Below are 18,210 nucleotides of genomic sequence, written 5' to 3'. Positions count from 1 at the left end.
CCAAACTAAATAAGTTAACAAATGTAAAGAGCTCAATACTACCTGGTACGTCTTAAGGGCTCAGTACAAGGGGCTTCCTACATTACTGGTATGGTGATATATAAAAGGCATGATATGGGAGAGGTTCCTGTTGAGCTTTTTAAGAACTCTGGCTACCACATCACTGTATTTCCACTTCTATTTTCAATAATGACAGAAAGAACAGTGGCATGGAATGTTCTAGTAGTAATGTGTATCAAATTAAGAGAAAGTGATGGTATAATTCATTATCTTAAAAATCAAGCCTAACTCTAGGCTAATTGAGAGTCTAGACATTCTTTTTGTTTAAGTAATTTCTTTATAATTAACTTAAGGAAAGTGAAAGGAAAGCTGACGAAAATGTACTTACATACTAAACTGATGGTTTTACTGTAAGTCCTACCCCTTTTCCAAAATAAAATGTCTTTTACTGATAATATACAAATCAGAAGTTGGAAGATAGGCCTGTTTTCTTGGAAATAGGAAGATAAGGGATCCAATATAGCCCTTGAAACTTAAATCTTTCATTCAACTCAGTGAAAGTTTTTCCCAAGGTTAATCATAAGGAAATAGGTGAAAACATCATTCTTACCTACATCTAAGTGAAGAGGTATTTGAAATAACACAAAAGGGCATAAACTTTCAGCTATAAGATAAGAACTGAGGACCTCATATGTAACATGGTGACCACAGTTAACACTGTATAATATAAAATTTGCTAGAACTTAAATGTTTATACACACACACGTAGGTGATGGATGCGTTAATTAACTAGACGAGAGTAATCCTTTCACAACATATAAATATATTAAATATTCAAGGTGTACACTTTAAATATCTTACAATTTAATGTGTCAATTATAATTCAATAAAGCTGAAAAAACAAATGAACAAAATAATTTTCCCCAATCTTAAAAAAACCCTCACAAATATGTAAATAAGTAATCAAAATATAACACAATTAAGCCACTTGTATGTTTTTGAATCATCATAGAAAAATGAAAAGTACACAGAAATTTTTAATTTGTTATGGAATGGCATGAAAGTTTTTTTTAGAAAGAATAATGGTGTACATTAGAGTCACTTAGAAAGCTTATTAAAAATGTAGATTCCTAGCCCTATCCACAGATCATCTGACTCACTAATTTATAGGGATAAATTTATGCTTTTAACAAGCATGTCAGGTGGTTTTCATGTAGGCGGTGTGCAGAGTACACATTGAGAAAACAAATATGAGAATTTTTCAGAAATAGGGAAGGGGGTGCCTGGGTGGCTCAGTCGTTAAGCGTCTGCCTTCGGCTCAGGGCGTGATTCCAGGGTCCTGGGATTGAGCCCCACATCAGGCTCCTCTGCTGAGAGCCTGCTTCTTCTTCTCCCACTCCCCCTGCTTGTGTTCCCTCTCTCGCTGGCTGTCTCTCTCTCTCTGTCAAATAAATAAATAAAATCTTAAAAAAAAAAAAAAAAAAAGGGAAGATGCCAAAAAAAAACCCAGATCCAGACTACCAGCATCAGAAAGACTTTAGGACCTACCTTAGTTATTTTTACTCCTCTACTTATACTTCCCCTCAAAAATCTGTTTGATAAAATGAACATTCCCGAAAGTAAAGAATATACATTTTTCTAAAATTAATAAATGTAGCGGCTTACAGATCATGGCCCAAAAAAGGAGACTGTTACTTTTCTTCACATGCCTTCAAATTGTTTTTTTCAAAAATTTATTAATCTGGCTAGGAACTGTAGTAGATGCTTTCACTTATATTAATATTCCCAAGAATCCTGTGACATTCTTATGGTAGTGATTAGGAGAGGGTGCTTGCTTTTGGCTTCAGGTAACAGAAACCTAATTTTAATTGGTTTAAATCAAAAGGAAAGGTACAGAATAGCAGAAATCCAGAGGCAGAGTAGATTTCAGGGTTGGTTGAGTGAGTAATTGAAGAATGTCATTCAGAACTGAGGTTTTTATCCATCTCTGCTTTGCCATCTATAGTGCCAACTTCACCCTATAGCTGGTTTTCCTTTTGGTTATAAGATAGCTGCTGGTTGGGACAAAGTTTTCATGCTCTCATTCACATACAGGAAGAGGGTTGCTGGTTTTCCATAGCTCTTTCAGAAAATAGCAAGGGCCTCACATTAAATTAAATTAGGCCCAAATTAAATCACCATGGTAATTGGATGGAATTACTCTGTTCGGTTCAGACTAGTGTTTTTGTTCATCAAAGGAGTCTTTTTAGACGTTTTCTTCCTAAATGCCCCTCCTCTGAAGGTTTAATGCCATGGATATTACTGTATGTTTATGGACTGTATGCTTTATACATAAAAAAGAATAAGTTTATCACCATACCCCCAGAATTCATGGCCTAGACTAATTCAGGATCACCCGTGGAGCTGTGGATGGGGTCAGCTTTCCTTGAAGCACATGTCCATGTGAGGGAGGTATGGATACAGAGCAAAAATGTGGGTTCTGTTAGGATGGAGAAAGTAGTAAGAAAGTGTAGATTCTGAGTAGTCAGCAGCAGTGGCCACTATCCAAGATGAGACAGAACAAGTGATTTTTTTTTTTTTTTCAAGTGCTGGTAAGTGGTAAAACAATTCAGACCAGGATTTCTGGCTTTAACTGCAATGTTCTATCCACTAGAATTTGGTTGTTCATTTTTAGTTCAGCTTGGAGGTGACTTCAAAAATGGAGAAAATCTTGGGCATTACAGTCAGACAGTTATGGGTTCAATTACTGGTTTTATATTTATTGGTTGTGTGAACAAGTCACTTGAGCTCTATGAGCTTCATGTTCTTCCTCTTTAAAAGAGAGATTATAATTTCTTTATTACCACGTTGTTAGGAGAATTAAACAAGCTGGACATGTAAAGCAATAAGAATAATGCCTTTGTAAATGTTAGTTCCTTTCCACTAATATTTTCATTTTTCTTTCTGAAAAATTTTAAGTGAAGGCTTAGGAATCCATGGTCTAAGAAATATATTACTAGAATTTACAAAACTATTTAAAATTCACCTCCTATTCCCTTTAAAATTTTATTTTTTAACTATTTAAAATTCACCTCCTATTCCCTTTAAAATTTTATTTTTTACTGAATGGATACTGTACTTAGCATGCTTTAGGAATTGTCACATCTGCAAGCCCTATTTGGGTATGGTGACAACTCCACACTGTAAGCTCTGTAAAGATTGAAGGAAAAGCTTATTTAAAATGGTTTATGAGGAGTGCTGGTTGCAGAGAAGCTGAATGTTCAGTACAAAGAAAATTTATAAGTTGCTTTCAGTTATATGGTGATGACCCAATATGCCATTTATGAAAATTCAAAGTAAGATGTTTATGAATGTTCATCCATTCTTTATTTTCTAGGACAAATCTATTAGCACTAGTTTACCTGTCCTAGACTTAATAGATGCCATTGCACCAAATGCAGTTCGTCAAGAAATGATCAAGAGAGAAAACTTATCTGAGGAGGACAAGCTGAACAATGCTAAGTAAGCTTTTTATGGTTTAAATTAAAACACAGTGGTTCTTTTATTTCATAAGTCCTTACAGGTAAGGTTACTATGTCTTTAACATTTTTAAGTACAACTTATATGGAGACTATGATTTTTTATTTTATTATATTAGTCACTATACAGTACATCCCCAGTTTTTGATGCAATGTTCCATGATTCATTATTTGCGTATAACACCCAGTGCACCATGCAATATGTGCCCTCCTTAATACCCATCACCAGCCTATCCCAATCCCCCACTGAAGCCCTCAGTTTGTTTCCCAGAGTCCACAGTTCTCATGGTTCATTCCCCCTTCTGTTTACCCCCCCTTCATTCTTCCCTTTCTTCTCCTACCGATCTTCCTATGTCTTATGTTCCATAAATGAGTGAAACCACATGATAATTGTCTTTCTCTGCTTGACTTATTTCACTTAGCATAATCTCCTCCAGTCCCATCCATGTTGCTGCAAATGTTGTGTAATCGTTCTTTCTGATGGCTGAGTAATATTCCATTGTATATATGGACCACATCTTCTTAATCCAGTCATCTGTTGAAGGGCATCTCGGCTCCTTCCACAATTTAGCTATTGTGGACAATGCTGCTATGAACGTTGGGGTGCATATGGCCCTTCTCTTCACTACGTCTGTATCTTTTAGCGTGCGAACAGACTGAAAACCGGAGCTCTGGAGCGCTCATTGGAGACTATGATTTAAGGATTCTCAAACTTAACTTTCTTGTAAAGTTAATCTAATAAAGATATTTCATTCTTAACATATATTTAGTAAAAACAAAGTAGATCACAACTAATAAGATATTCTTCTTGTCTTTTCAAGATATGCCATTTCAATTGCTCGAAAAATTGGTGCCCGTATATATGCCTTACCTGATGACCTCGTAGAAGTGAAACCAAAGATGGTTATGACCGTGTTTGCATGCTTAATGGGAAAAGGACTAAACAGAATAAAATAATGAAACATTTAGCATGATTTTCTGCCACATTAAACACATTGAATGTCTCACAGTTTACAGAATTCTGAAATGTAGTGGGTATAAAACCAGAGATTATTTGTATGCTTAAACTAGTTGTATAATTCATTAATGAATTCTATATCTTGTTAATACTAGTTAGAATCTGTCAACATTTTTGGATAATGCAATTAATTTACCAGTCAATACTGATAATAATATGCTCATTATCAAGCTGTTATTTCACAATTAAATTATTTTCATTTTCTGAAAGTCTTATTAAAACAAGACTAATTCATTCTTTTTCATGGTTCAAAAGAGATCAATGTAAAATTTTTCTTGAATGTCCTGCTGTGCTTTGATTTGTGTGTGTGTATGTGTTAATTTTGATCATAAATGTATTCAAAGTCATTATCCTGTTCTTTTATTTTTTCCTCCATGTGAACTTTAACTTTTCTGTAAATTTCTATATTGTCTCAAATTTTTAAGTGACAAGTATTGTTCATTAACATTAAACTTTTTTATATATGAGAACTAACTCTTGAATAAACACCAAAATACATTCTCTTGTATAAGTAGCAGGAGCTTTTTACTTAAAACTTAATTTTAACTCTACTGATAACTTTATGTATGCTAGTTTGTAATACAGCTTTAACTATGACATGCAGCATATATGTTGGCAGGCTGTTATTAGAGAAATATGTGTGTGTATATATATATATATTTTTGCATCTGAATTACCCAGGTTTTCTTAAATGGTATGTATAACTGGTCAGTCAGGCAACCATTAAGTGTTTATTGTGATCCCACTATGTGTGTAACAACTTTTCAGTTTGTAGGTATTTGATACATGAATATTTCTTTTAGAAAATATTCATTTTGGATGTGCATATAGTTATTTTTCAACTGACTTTCCTCCACATATTTATAGCAAAACACTGACTATAGCATCTCAAGACATGTTGACACTGTACTGTTAGTTTCATATTAGACATGTTAATTTTGATCTGTATTGAAGCCCTAATTTAGAAAATGCCCACTGAATATCTTTAGCAGAAAATAACACAAAGCTAATATTCAACATAGAATATTTTCACATGTTTTTTCCACAGCCTCCTACAAATAGGCAGTGTTTGGTTAATGCTTGTGTTACTTGGGAATAGCTGAACTTCAGACCTATTTTTGTGTGAATTTCTATCAGTTGACAGATTCTGCTGTTAAAAAAATGAATTCAGAAATCTGTTTCCTCCATCTTCCACTGTGAGTGAGAGTGAGCAATACTGCTATGCAACAAAAATGCTGTCACTTTATCTCCGTGTGAATGAGTCGTCTAAACCCCCCTTCTACCATTGATTAAAACAGGTTGGTAAGAGTGAGACTACACATGTGTTTCGAATTTTTTAAATGAAATCATCAATAGGTGGAACTTTGAAATATATTCTTCTACAAAAGTGATTTCCTTTCCTTTTGTATTTTGATGATTGTTTTCTTATAAGGTATGTTCTTGCTCTAAGAGATTAATCAATGTTTCCCCTTTTGATTTTTTTCACCATTTACTACGTTATCTGATTTACATGAAATTTGGCACTTTATTGTGTTCTTTTTCTCACAAAATATATTTAATAAAAACTCTGTGCATGTACAAATGTGCCAGTGTTCATTTCATTTAAAGGATATACAACCTTGAAAATTAATCTATCATAAGTTTATTTTCCAGAAAAAAGTAATTTTGTTTTAATTAGTAAAACAAAATTATTAGATTATTTTTTGGGGAATGAAAGTGGTTTTATGGTTCTTTAATATGAAGAATTTTAGTAAAGACCAACAGCATTATTACTACAATTTAGTTTGTGCTGAAATAATTTGAGGGAATCAGTTGATTAACAAATTTGTTGGGATTCAGGTATGATGCTGGAAACATGGGAACTCAGTTGAGAAAAACATAGACAGAGTTCTCAGACTTCATGAATCTTATATCCTAGTAGAGAGAGATAATAAACAAATAGGAATTTTGATAGTGATAAAATGCAATAGGGGATATAAATGGTAATATAATAGAGACTGACTTGGGAACTGGGGATGAAGATTTTAGTTTGGGTGCTCAGGAATGGTCTCTCTAAGGGTGTGATATTTAGACTGAAATATGAAAGATGAGATAGGTGATAAATTTTCAGCAGAGGGAACAAAGTCTCTGAGGCAGGAAAAGTCTTACAGACATTTTAGTTAAAGAAACAGGAAATGTGGCCTAAAAGTAGTGAGGGAGAGGCATCGAGTTTGGAAATGTAGGTAGGATCTGTTCTACTTTTTTTTTTTAAGTAGGCTCTACACCCAGTGTGGGACAAGAGTTACATGTTCTTGTCGACTGAGCCAGCCAGGTGCCCTGTTCTACTTTTTGGGGGGGATCTGTTCTATTTTTAAGACTAGATCTGAATCTGGATTTTTCTCTTCTACAACCGAAGCTGATGGCTCTTCTCTTGTACAGATTGGTGAGTTGCTTTGAGTAATGTCCTGCTTCTGAATCTTGCATGCCATTGTTCATAATTCTGTCATTTGTCTTACTATCACAGATGCACAATAAACCCATTATATAGGGGATGCTAAAATACCCAAATTAATGCTGGATAAAATATATACCAGAGAGGCAGGAGAGAATATGCTACATCTGAGATGATTCAAAAAAACTTCTAAAGCACAGGATGCAGTTGCAACACTGGGTTATTTTGAAAAAGGGAAGACCTCTAATAACTTTGCCTCCTAGGATTATCTACTAAATAAAGTAGGTTGGAATTCCCCTGAATCTAAGAAATTAATCCAGCCCCTGTGGGAGTCCTTTGGATGAGAAATCACAAACCCAGAAGCTGAAAAGACTTCAGATTAAAGTGTTGTGTGTTTTTTTTTAAAATATTTTATTTATTTGACAGAGAGACAGTGAGAGAGGGAACAACAAGCAGGGGCAGTGGGAGAGGGAGAAGCAGGCTTTCTGCTGAGCAGGGAGCCCCATCCAGGGCTCCATGCGGGGCTCTATCCCAAGACCCTGGGATCATGACCTGAGCTGAAGGCAGACGCTTAGCGACTGAGCCACCCAGGCGCCCCTAAAGTGGTTTTTATACTAGGAGCTATCTGAATTTTTACCTTTCAATACTCTAGAACTTTTGGATGGGTCAGTGTTAGAGTCGTCCTACTGAGTAAAAATTTTATTGGACTATGAAGAGTGTGTAAGCACACGTATAAACCCACATATGTACCTCTGTGTTCAATGGCTACAAATTAACAATGAACATTTTTGACATTCCACCAAATACGCAAACTTGGAAACAGTATAGAATGGGAAAGATTTATGATACATTATAGATAAGGGAAAAAAAACTAAAATGATTCAATAGATACTCGACTATTTTGAAGTAAACACATGACAATGTTTGGAAAGGTGGGCTATCTTGTCATCTACCTAAGGCCTCCTATTAGAAAAGATCTAAAGAAGAGTTTGAATGATGAGAAAGATATATTTGGGAAATTTGGGAGTTAGTGATGGCAAGAACAGAGATGGAATAAATCAACCTGAACAGGAAGTATTTCCCTCAAATATAAGATATTCTGACGTAAATTTATGTATTGCCTTTAAAAAAAGCACTGAGGGCACAATTTTGATATTTGTATAGTTGTGGGAAGCAATAAGAACTATTCAAGACATAAGTTGTGGTTTTACCCCCTAGCTTTTAAAGGTGTAAGAATCTACTTTAAATAAAAGTTTGCTTTAAAAAAATTATTCAAGAAAGTAGTACTTACTGTGCTTCAGTTAGCTTTTGCCTAACACATCGTTTAAAATCAAATTTATAAATGTGAAGAAATTACTGGAATGACTGTAGAGTAGATGCTACAAGTGGATGTGCTTATCCAATGGTTACATGTCGGTATACTTGAATTACAAGCGAATAAATAAATCAAGAATGTTCTGCCAATTTTATATCACAACTTGTTGAAAAATAACCATACCGCTGCATATTTACATGCAGCAGGAGACCGCAGGGATATTACCTCAACAACCCCGGTGTGGAGAAGACGCACCCGGCTGTTCACTTAGCCCTCAGCAACTGAAGCCTTTCGAGGCGGCCGCGGGCGGGCGAGGACCGGGGGGCGTGGCGCAAACAGACCCCGCCCCCACAGCGGCCCCGCCCACCACCGAGTCCGCCCCCGTGTCGTCGCTACAGCAGAGCGGAAGATGACGTGAGGAGAGTCGCGAACATCTCCAGGCGCAGCTGGGCCGGCGGTTCCCACAGCCCGGGAGCCCGACGTGCGCAGAATCGCTCTCGGAGCTCCTTTCCCAGAGATCGCTCATCCTTCTCCCGGGCCGGGCCGCTCCTAGAGCGGCCCCTGCGGCTCCTGGCACGGCCCCGCGCTCGGCTGCCGCCCTGGCGCGCGCCACTCTGTCGTCCCCGGAGGGGCGCGGACCGGCTCGGCCCGGGCGCCGGCGGCTGGGGAGGGGGCGCTGGCCCCGGGGCCGCGCATGCGCTGCCACCAGTCTGGGGCTGTCAGTGGAGGGCGAGTGCTGGCTCCGAGGGGAGGCGACGCCCTTCGGGGCCAACGGACCGCGCGCTGAGGCGGCCGTGGGAACGACTCATCCCTTTTCCAGCTCTGGGGCGGGGCTGGGGTCGGGGTCGGGGCTGGTGGGGGCCCCGCCCCCGTCTCCTGGCCTGCCCCCTTCATGGGCAGCGATGATGGCGGCCCTGTACCCGAGCACGGATCTCTCGGGCGCCTCCTCCTCCTCCCTACCTTCCTCCCCATCTTCCTCTTCGTCGCCGAACGAGGTGATGGCGCTGAAGGATGTGCGGGAGGTGAAGGAGGAGAACACCCTGAATGAGAAGCTTTTCTTGCTGGCGTGCGACAAGGGTGAGAGCTAGGCCCCTTTCTCCACTTTTGGGCGCCCCTGCCCTCCACACCTTTCACCCTTTCCCCCGCCTCACCTTGGAGCACTCTCCTCACGCGCGGAGCGCTGTACCCGCCTCGCCCGCTGTCTCTCCCGGGCTGCCCGGCACCGCCTCTACCCTGTGAGTGTGGAGCTGGAGGGCGGGAGCAGCCGGGGTGCAGCCCTCCGAGCACCGCACCTGGGGCGACGGTTCTGGCCGCGTCCTCCCTTTGTGGGGTCCGGTGTTTAGGTGGGGACTTGCCTACCCAGACCCCCCCATCTGCTACTAACCCCCTGAATGACCTGGTCTCCCTTCTGAGCTTCTGTTCTTTCTTTCTGGAATCCCAGAGGGTTTGTCTAGTTTGGGACCTTCTAGTTAGAAAATTCCATGACCTTGCTTAAGGTTCTGGTGTTTATGGGCTCTCACCTAGTTTTTGTTTTTCTTTAAACCCGTACTTGTATTATTAGCTTCAGCCACCCATTGCCTTGGTGTTCAGTGACTGTTGAATGGGATTAGGTATGTCAGTATCCTGGGTGGAGATGAAGATAGGACTGGAGAAATTATGCTTTAGCGCCAAACTTTTTGTTTGTTTGTTTGTTTAATTTACGGATCTTTGTTCGTGTTTTCATTGGAGAAGAAGGTTTATTGCCCCTGAGCCTTCGGGAAAAAATGGTCATGCAAAACAATTACAGGGCAAAACTGTGGAATGTATTTAATGTGTTTTTCTTTAAAAAAAAAAAAAACACCAACTAGAAATCAATCACTTTTATGGCCATAATAAAATCTCTTCACTTAAGCATGCTTTATAGTGATGCATATCATAAAAGAAATGGGAAATTGATTGGCCTAAGAGGGCTTTTATTTCCCACATGTAAGAAAATGCTGTAATTTTCCCCTTTCTAAATTTATTAAGTTGCCTTACAATGGCCATCCTCACTTAGGAATACTCTGTTTAGGATCCTGCAAACTTCCAAACATAAACCCAAAGGGCAACTTACACTGTGAAAAGATTAACTACAGAGAATTTTTTGTTTGTATGTATGAGTGTGTTTTTAATAAATCACAGCCTTTCTCACCTCTTACTGCTTTTGAAATAGGATTTTATTTACACAACTTTTTGAAAACACATTAACATATAAACAGTCCACCTATGTCTCTTGTCAGACACTTTTATGTTCTTATGTAATAGTATAAATTATATTATGAAAGCCTTTGTTAAAAAGTCCACCATGGGCACACCTTTGAATAGTCTCAGAAATGTAAAGAAACATAGAATATATGTTTATAGCCTCACAAAAGTCACTGTCTGTGGACTATGTAAAATTACTTAGTAATTCTTATGTGGATTATCTGAGTTCTCTTCCGTCAAAAATTCTCTGAGAGGGGAAGGGACAAGATTGTGTTGTACTAGGATGAGTAAGTGGCTGCGGCATCTACCCCAGTTTACTGAGCTGTGGTTATTTTAAAGCAAACAAAGTATGTCAAGAAAGGGAATTTAATATTGCTGTCAACTGAGGACAGAGGAATGTCATAATGGAATGTGGTTGGAGAAAGTACTTATGTGGTATGTATATTTAGAATTACTGCATGATATACCTCAAATGAAAGTTTTCATATATGATAGTTTTGTAGCCTGTCCAGTAGGGTCAGTCAAAATAGCTTCCTGTTCTTCACCAGTTTCCCATTTTATAGCATTAAGATCCTTGGAGAAATTTACCTTTTGGGGTGGGGTGAAAAGTAAATATGCATGTTTTTTTTCCTTCTATAAATTAAACATTTTTTTAAATGAGTGAGATTAAATAGGTATGTTGAAATGAATTCTTGGCTTAGATTTAGAAAAATGGCTTAAATTACATATATTTATGGTATACATTTACATTGAAAAAATAAATTTGGGTTATAGCAGTATTTTTGTTTGCTTACATTTTTATATTCACTAATATTGTTAAGCCTTTTTTAGTGCATTTCACTTTTAATCTAAAAGTGAGAAGTTTCTTGAAGTAGCTATAGTTTCCACTATTACATTGGAGCTTTCATTAACCGAATGGCAAACATTTGCTAAAAAAGCCATTAGGGTAGAGTGTATATGCTTTTCATAGATTATTTCATTTTATCCTGACAATCCCATGAGCCAGATCTGTTGTTATACCTATTTTACAAATGAGGAAAATGAGCCTTAGCAAAATTTTAAAATCACTTTGCCCAAGGTTACATTAGCTAGGAAGTGGTAGAACTCAGATGTACTTGAGCCTGCATTCTTAGACACTATGTTGTATTGATCTAGTTGTAGTTGAATGAATGAAAATCATTTGTTAGAAAAGGCACATCCAAATTTGGATTTACTATTTGGAGATTAAACTTGCTGTCTATGAATGTTTTATAAACCTTGATTCTGTGGATTGTATTTATCCAAAAAAGTAAAAAGCTTTAACAGCACTAGAATAAGTCCACACTAGAATATCTATGTTTCCCACCCTTTTCATTTAGCGATCCTACTCTACGTATACAAAATGTTTATAATATATTCCATTTAGGGAGAATTCCTAAACCAAAAATTATGGAGCTGAAATGTTTATGTGTATGTTAGTGGATGGGTATGTACAGATTAAGGAGTAAAGAAAAAAAGTAGGAAAGAAAAAGATTTTATGTTTGATTTTATTGTTTGTATAGCTGCCTTTTATGAAAAATGAGCTCAAGATGTCTAGGCAAGTGCTGATCTCCAGGTAGTGACTACTTACTAGTGGCTGTTATTTATCTTGAGAGTAGGTCAGAATCATGTATCATTGGTTCTTTGTATAAAATTTAGAAGAAAAAGTGTAAGTTCCTGTACCAGTGACAATCAAGTATGTTCCCCGCCCCTGCCCCCAGTAAAATTCTCAGAAAGTACATTCATATTCTTTATAGACATAGAACGCTGCAACTCAGAGGTAAAACATAATTGAAACAAGAGCTGGCTATTTTATGAAATACTAAGCAGGATTCTTAGCACCACCTCCTTTCCTCTCTCATTAAGAGTTAATGTGATGAGCCACTTTTATTTGTGGGAGCTGTGATTTATTCAGGCCTGCTGGCTGGAGAAAGGGTTACTACATTGGTTTACGGAACCCCTAACTAAGTATAGTTCATGTTAATTCACCTCTTTTAATGTAACTTGGGTAGATGGTAGCTTTTAGTATACATTCATGAGCTAAACCTATTTTAGCCCTTTAATTTGCTAATGATCAGTTCTTGTGCAGAAAAAGGAAATGATGATAGTCTGGATTTAGGACCTTCCAACTCCCTATGAAGGGCATTTCAGGAAATTCTATTTGCAATTAATGAGTCAGGATGCCCTTCTTGAAATTTCAGGATGGGGGCACAGGAGGGATGGAAAGAGCTGTCCTTGGGCTCAATCTAGTCTGAGGTCTTAACAGGTCACCTTTGTAGTATGATTTGCTGCATTGTGTGGGAGGGTGCCTTGATGTCGGAATTCCTACATGAACTTTGCGTACCTTTGGACTAAGCGTGCTTTTAAAATGGGCAACATTTCTGGGAGAAGTAATACTAAGCTGCCATTTTTTTAAAAGCTGTTTTAATAACACCTTACTTAATATATTTAATGGGACTTTTTAGCTATTTGATGTAAACTAAAATTTTATACAACTTGGAACATCACTGAATTGGATAATATACCAGACTCTAATTACAAAATAAACATTGCTTCTGATTGTTTTTCTAATAGATACAAGAGTATACTGTTAAGTATTTTTAATTTGTCAACTAATTTACTGTAAAAAAAGCATCACCTTCTATGCTGTAAGTATAATTTTTTCCTACAGCAGAGTGAATCTTTGCTCCTTTGCCAGATGATATCATTATCATTAATAGTCTTCATTAACAGTCATAAACGGCTACGAACTTACTGTAATAATTGTCTTTTTTCAAAAATATTCAGACATACCATGCTTCTGAGCATCTTTAATTTTTAAGGTTTTATTTGTAAAACATTGGGGTTTATGAGTAATATTGGGTTTTGCACATTTGGGCAAAACTACATTTTTAAATCACCTTCACTGTAAAAGTCTTACATTTTTTTTCTTTTTAGAATTTGTTTGAAACTAATTTGAAGTTTGCTATAGAGTTAAGATTTTAATCAGTATTGTCACTATTTGTATTTACAGACCCAGCAACTGAATTTGATCATGTCTTTGTATTTTTTTACTTTGTTATTTTTTTTCCTTTTAATAATAAAATATTTTTAAGTGTCTTCAGTAATAGTTCAATTGGAATGTTGCAGTTGACACACTCAAAAAGTTTGTTATAGAAACTTGGTTTGAAAAGCTTTACAGATTTTTTTTGACAGATAAATTCTCCCATACTTCACAACTAACTGAAAATTTGGATACTATAAAATTAAACTAAACTGATCAACATTAATGCTCCCATTTTAGTGATACTGAAATTTACCATCATATGGCAGAAAATAAAGTGAGATGCCAATGAAGAAGAGATGGAATCACCTATTTTTAATTGATATTGTAACATATCTCCACTGTATTTCTTAAGGCTTTATCACAGTTGGCCGGGGTCAATTGGTTGCTAAAAATCCATGAGATTACCCTGGTGTTTTATGTACTATTTCATTTTTAAAAATCATTGTTTAGGATTCATTACATTGATTTCATGATTCCTGGTGGGTTGCAACCCGCATTTTGGATAACATTGGTCTAGAAAGATCATAGTAAACAGGAGAGTTGCATAAGGTTTATAGAGAATGGTAGCAAAGCTCGAGTGCCATAGGGCTTAGTAAGCCACAATGAAAGTTTTGGCACTTATTTTAGGTGTGATGGAAAATCTTAACAATCCTCAAGATTTTGGGGAATTGAATGCTTTTAATTTAAAAAATATCACTCTGGCTGCTAGGTGGACAGTAGATTAAAGGGGCGGGACTAGAGCAGGGGCTAGAGCTAAGTGGGCAAACTATGTCCCACAGGCCAGATCCTCACCCCTGTTTTTCTAAGGCCTGTGAACTAAAAATACTTTACATTTTACATTTCAAATGGTTGGGAATAAATCAAAAGAGTAATATTTTGTAACATGAAAATTATAGGAAATTTGAACTTCAGTGTTCACAAATAAAGTTTTATTTGAACACATTGGAATTCATTTGTGCGTATATAGTCTGGCCACTTTTGTGCTGTAAGGGCAAACATGAATATTTGCACCTGAGATAGTATGACCTGTAATGCCTGAAATATTTAATGTATGGCCCTTTGTAGAAGAAGTGTGTTGAGCTTTGTATTAGAGTATTGGCAGCTATTTCAGTAAAGAGTCTATTGCAGAATCCAGGAAAGAGATGATAGTGGCTTTGACTGTGGGTAGCAATGTACATGGATACAAGTGGGTGAGTATGGAAACTGTTTTGGAGAGGGGGCTGAGAAGGCTTGCTGTTAAATTGGTGTACTGGTGGAATTGATTGAAAACATCTATTTTTCCTTCACCGAAAAAAGAACCATCTAGCCAAAAAGTAAACAGATTATGTTGCATTTCCTTGTATATGTTACATTTTAAAAGACAAAAGATTTATGTAACTCTTAAAAGCAACTTCAATATAAAATGAAAAGCATTCATATATTTGGCATAAAAGGGCATTTAAATTGTAATCTTGCTCTATAACTAGCTTCTTGTGATGTATTTTAAATTTAGTAACCTCTTCCTACATATATTCTCATCCTAAATATTAAGACTGTTCTGAGCTTAACAGTATAGCACATTGTTTTAAATGGCTTGCAAATGTAAACTTAGGTGGAATAATTAGAAACTACTCTAGTTTCCTATAGGTTCTAAGACTATAGCATGTAATTTTTCATTTGCATGAGTGTGTCAGCTATCGTAGGGTCGAACTTTTTATTATTTTTAGGGATGAAAATTACTTACTTGGTTTGATTTTTTTTTAAGTTTTTTTTTCTTTTATAGTCCCCTGACTGTAATGGAAATAGTCTTTGAAACCTAAAGCTAGAAGTATCTGACATTTGCAATACAATTACTCTTTAAACAGAAATCTAAGTTTTAAAATATGTAGCAATTTTTTCTTTCCATTTGCTATACCTGAAATTTATAAAATTTTATAAGAATGGTACTTATACAGCTCTTTATACTTTCCTGTCTCTGACAAATGGATGACTAGATAATCTGAAAACGCTTCTGCTTCAAATCACCTAGAAATGCCCGCTAAAATATAACAAACATCCATTTAAATGAACAGCTGAGCTTTCAAGAAATTAAGGAAGCACTCATGATCCACACATGAGGAAAAGACTGAAAAACAGAGGAGTGTGTGAGCTAACATTTTGGCTGCTCTGTAGATGGGGCAAGAGTTAGTTATTGGTCCAGGCATTACAGGGATTTAAATTTCAGTGCCCATATAGAAACAGGCTACAAGGCCTTGAGTTCGTACAAAGTGGGAAATTAGCACAACATCCATGCATTCTCTTACCACTAAGATACTAAAATCAGGATCCTTAAAGCACTGTACCTGTAGCAAAGGGGTAGATGAAGAAAAGAACCCATCCACCAGCACTGGGAGACTACAGAGAAACTTGTAAGAATTTGCACCTGTAGTCCTGTCTCTTGTTGGCTTGGGGTTTGTTTGTTTATATTTATTTAAATGTTTTTAAAAAGATTTTATTTATTTATTTGAAAGAGAGAGAGAGAAGGAGCAGGGGGAGAGGGAGAAGCGGACTCCCCACAGAGCAGGGAGCCCAACATGGGGCTTGACCCCTGGACTCCAGGATCATGACCTGAGCCGAAGACAGACACTCAACTGACTGAGCTACCCAGGTGCCCTATGGCTTGGAGTTTAATATTACCTACTTGGTCTGTGAAAACCTAAACTGAGAAATGAACATAAAAAGGATTGATAGGATAACAAAGCCTCTGAGTTACCCAGAAGAAGCAAATAAAACATCCTTGATGTTACAAGCTTTCAAACTAGGCTGTTAGGATTCCCACAGTTAAGCTGCATGAAGATGAGTTTGCAATGCCCAATTTAAAAATTCGGAAGACAGGGGTGCCTGGGTGGCACAGCGGTTAAGCGTCTGCCTTCAGCTCAGGGCGTGATCCTGGCGTTCTGGGATCGAGCCCCACATCAGGCTCCTCTGCTATGAGCCTGCTTCTTCCTCTCCCACTCCTCCTGCTTGTGTTCCCTCTCTCGCTGGCTGTCTCTGTCGAATAAATAAATAAAATCTTTAAAATAAATAAATAAATAAAAATTCGGAAGACAGTCACCCATTCTCAAGAATGGGTCAGTAGACACCACAAATAGGATTAAATCCTTAAGTTCTTTGGATAATTATAGAAAGCAAAGTATGTTTAAAATGACTAAAATCTTAAGGAAATGAAAACACAAGAAAGTAAAAGATTTGGAAAGGAATCCAATAAAACTTAAGTAAAAAATAGTCTTTAAAGATGGATGGGTTAATAAAAAATAATTGAGTAAGAAATAAGTAACTGGGAGATTTGAAGAGATTATCAAGAATATAGGAGAGAGAGAAAGAAAGGAACAATAATAAATCTGTAGAGACACAGAAGTTGGAATGAGATGATCCAACATAATGTTTAATAGAAGTTCCAATAGAAAAATATGGGGATAAAGCAGTATTTGAAGAGACAGTGGCTGAAAATATTGCAGAATTTATGAATGGCAGAAGTCCTTAGATTCAGAAAGCCTGATGAGTCCCTAGGTAAATAAATTTAGTTCTCAACTAGACATATGAAACCAAAGAAAATGTAGAGTTTTTATGGGTAGCATTCTCTTACCACTAAGATATTGAAATAAATTCACCTGAAATAAGGTTTTAAACATTATTTTCCAGTAGTAGTGTTAAATTTTCACTGGTCTGTCTGTATGCTCACTATTGGTTCAGCTTGTGACTAAGAGCTTCGCTTTGTGAAGTGTTTGGTAAGTTTTGTCATGGAACAAAAGTGTCTAAATATTAATTAGTAGTGCTATGAGGAAAATATTTCTTTTTGTGACTCGTTTTCTTCTTGAGGGAACTAAGGAAATATACCATCAAAAAAACTATTCAACTTCTTCCAAAATGTGTGGGGACTTTAAAGTCATTGGCTAAAAATAGTAGCAAACTTATTAGAAGTTTTAACAAAAATCTGTTACTTTTCCTTCTTATTCACCCATTTAGTTCAGTTTTAGGGTTTTTTCTTTCTGTATCGTGAAATTACTCATTTCTTTTTCCTTGTGGTTTCCACTCTGATTGTTCTTTTCCTGTTTATTATTCATAGACTTAAGGAACAACTATATTTGCAAGTCATTTAAAATGGTTTATTCATCTTATGCTTCAAAAGTTAAATGAAATAAAACAAAACCCACCTTGCTTTATTTAATTAGCACTTATTCTGCCAAATTTCTGCACTAGCTGGTCAACAGACAGATATAATGGGTACTGGGTGAAAATGATGACCTCTGTACTTATTCTCATTTTCCCCTATGGGTCAGCTGTTTTGATGTAGGCAGGCTGGAGTTAGGCAGAAGGTAATCTGCATTCTCCTGACAGGTGAAATTTGAATATTGAAATATTCTCACTTCAGCCTTCACCAGCATTAATCCTAGTCCTGCCTTAGAGTTTTGTGAGCTGAATATTCTCTGGTCATGTAAACAGGTTCTTTAATGAGATAAGGTGTGTGTGTGTGTGTGTATGTGTGTGTTGGGAGAGTGGGGAGGAGAGGAAAAGAATTTCTGGCATCCTTCCCTTTTACTATGCATACCCACTAGCATATATATACATTCACACTGCTTTTCCAAACGAGGTTTTCTGTTTTCCCCTCTAAAACTACTTCTT

General features: G+C 36.9%; 2 protein-coding genes across 5 annotated transcripts in view; both read left to right on the top strand.

The window, feature by feature from the left end:
• Positions 1-4,580, top strand: part of PLS1 (plastin 1) — a 42,028-nt gene extending 37,448 nt beyond the window's left edge. For both annotated transcript variants that reach the window (XM_008707713.1, XM_008707709.1), the window contains exons 14-15: positions 3,377-3,501; positions 4,340-4,580. In XM_008707713.1, the coding sequence (XP_008705935.1) occupies positions 3,377-3,501; positions 4,340-4,475 (261 nt within the window). In that variant the 3' untranslated portion in view covers positions 4,476-4,580. The remainder of the gene's footprint in view (positions 1-3,376; positions 3,502-4,339) is intronic.
• A 4,589-nt stretch (positions 4,581-9,169) lies between these two features.
• The window catches only part of TRPC1 (transient receptor potential cation channel subfamily C member 1), a 68,100-nt gene continuing 59,059 nt past the window's right edge, over positions 9,170-18,210 (top strand). For 2 of the 3 annotated variants that reach the window (XM_040636714.1, XM_008711164.2), the window contains exon 1: positions 9,170-9,359. In XM_040636714.1, the coding sequence (XP_040492648.1) occupies positions 9,185-9,359 (175 nt within the window). In that variant the 5' untranslated portion in view covers positions 9,170-9,184. The remainder of the gene's footprint in view (positions 9,360-18,210) is intronic. The other variant, XM_040636713.1, reaches the window with a different exon arrangement.

This window comes from Ursus maritimus, unplaced genomic scaffold, assembly GCF_017311325.1.
Source record: "Ursus maritimus isolate PB19 unplaced genomic scaffold, ASM1731132v1 scaffold_20, whole genome shotgun sequence".
Lineage (NCBI taxonomy): Eukaryota > Metazoa > Chordata > Mammalia > Carnivora > Ursidae > Ursus > Ursus maritimus.
This window is presented reverse-complemented; position numbering and strand designations above follow the sequence as displayed.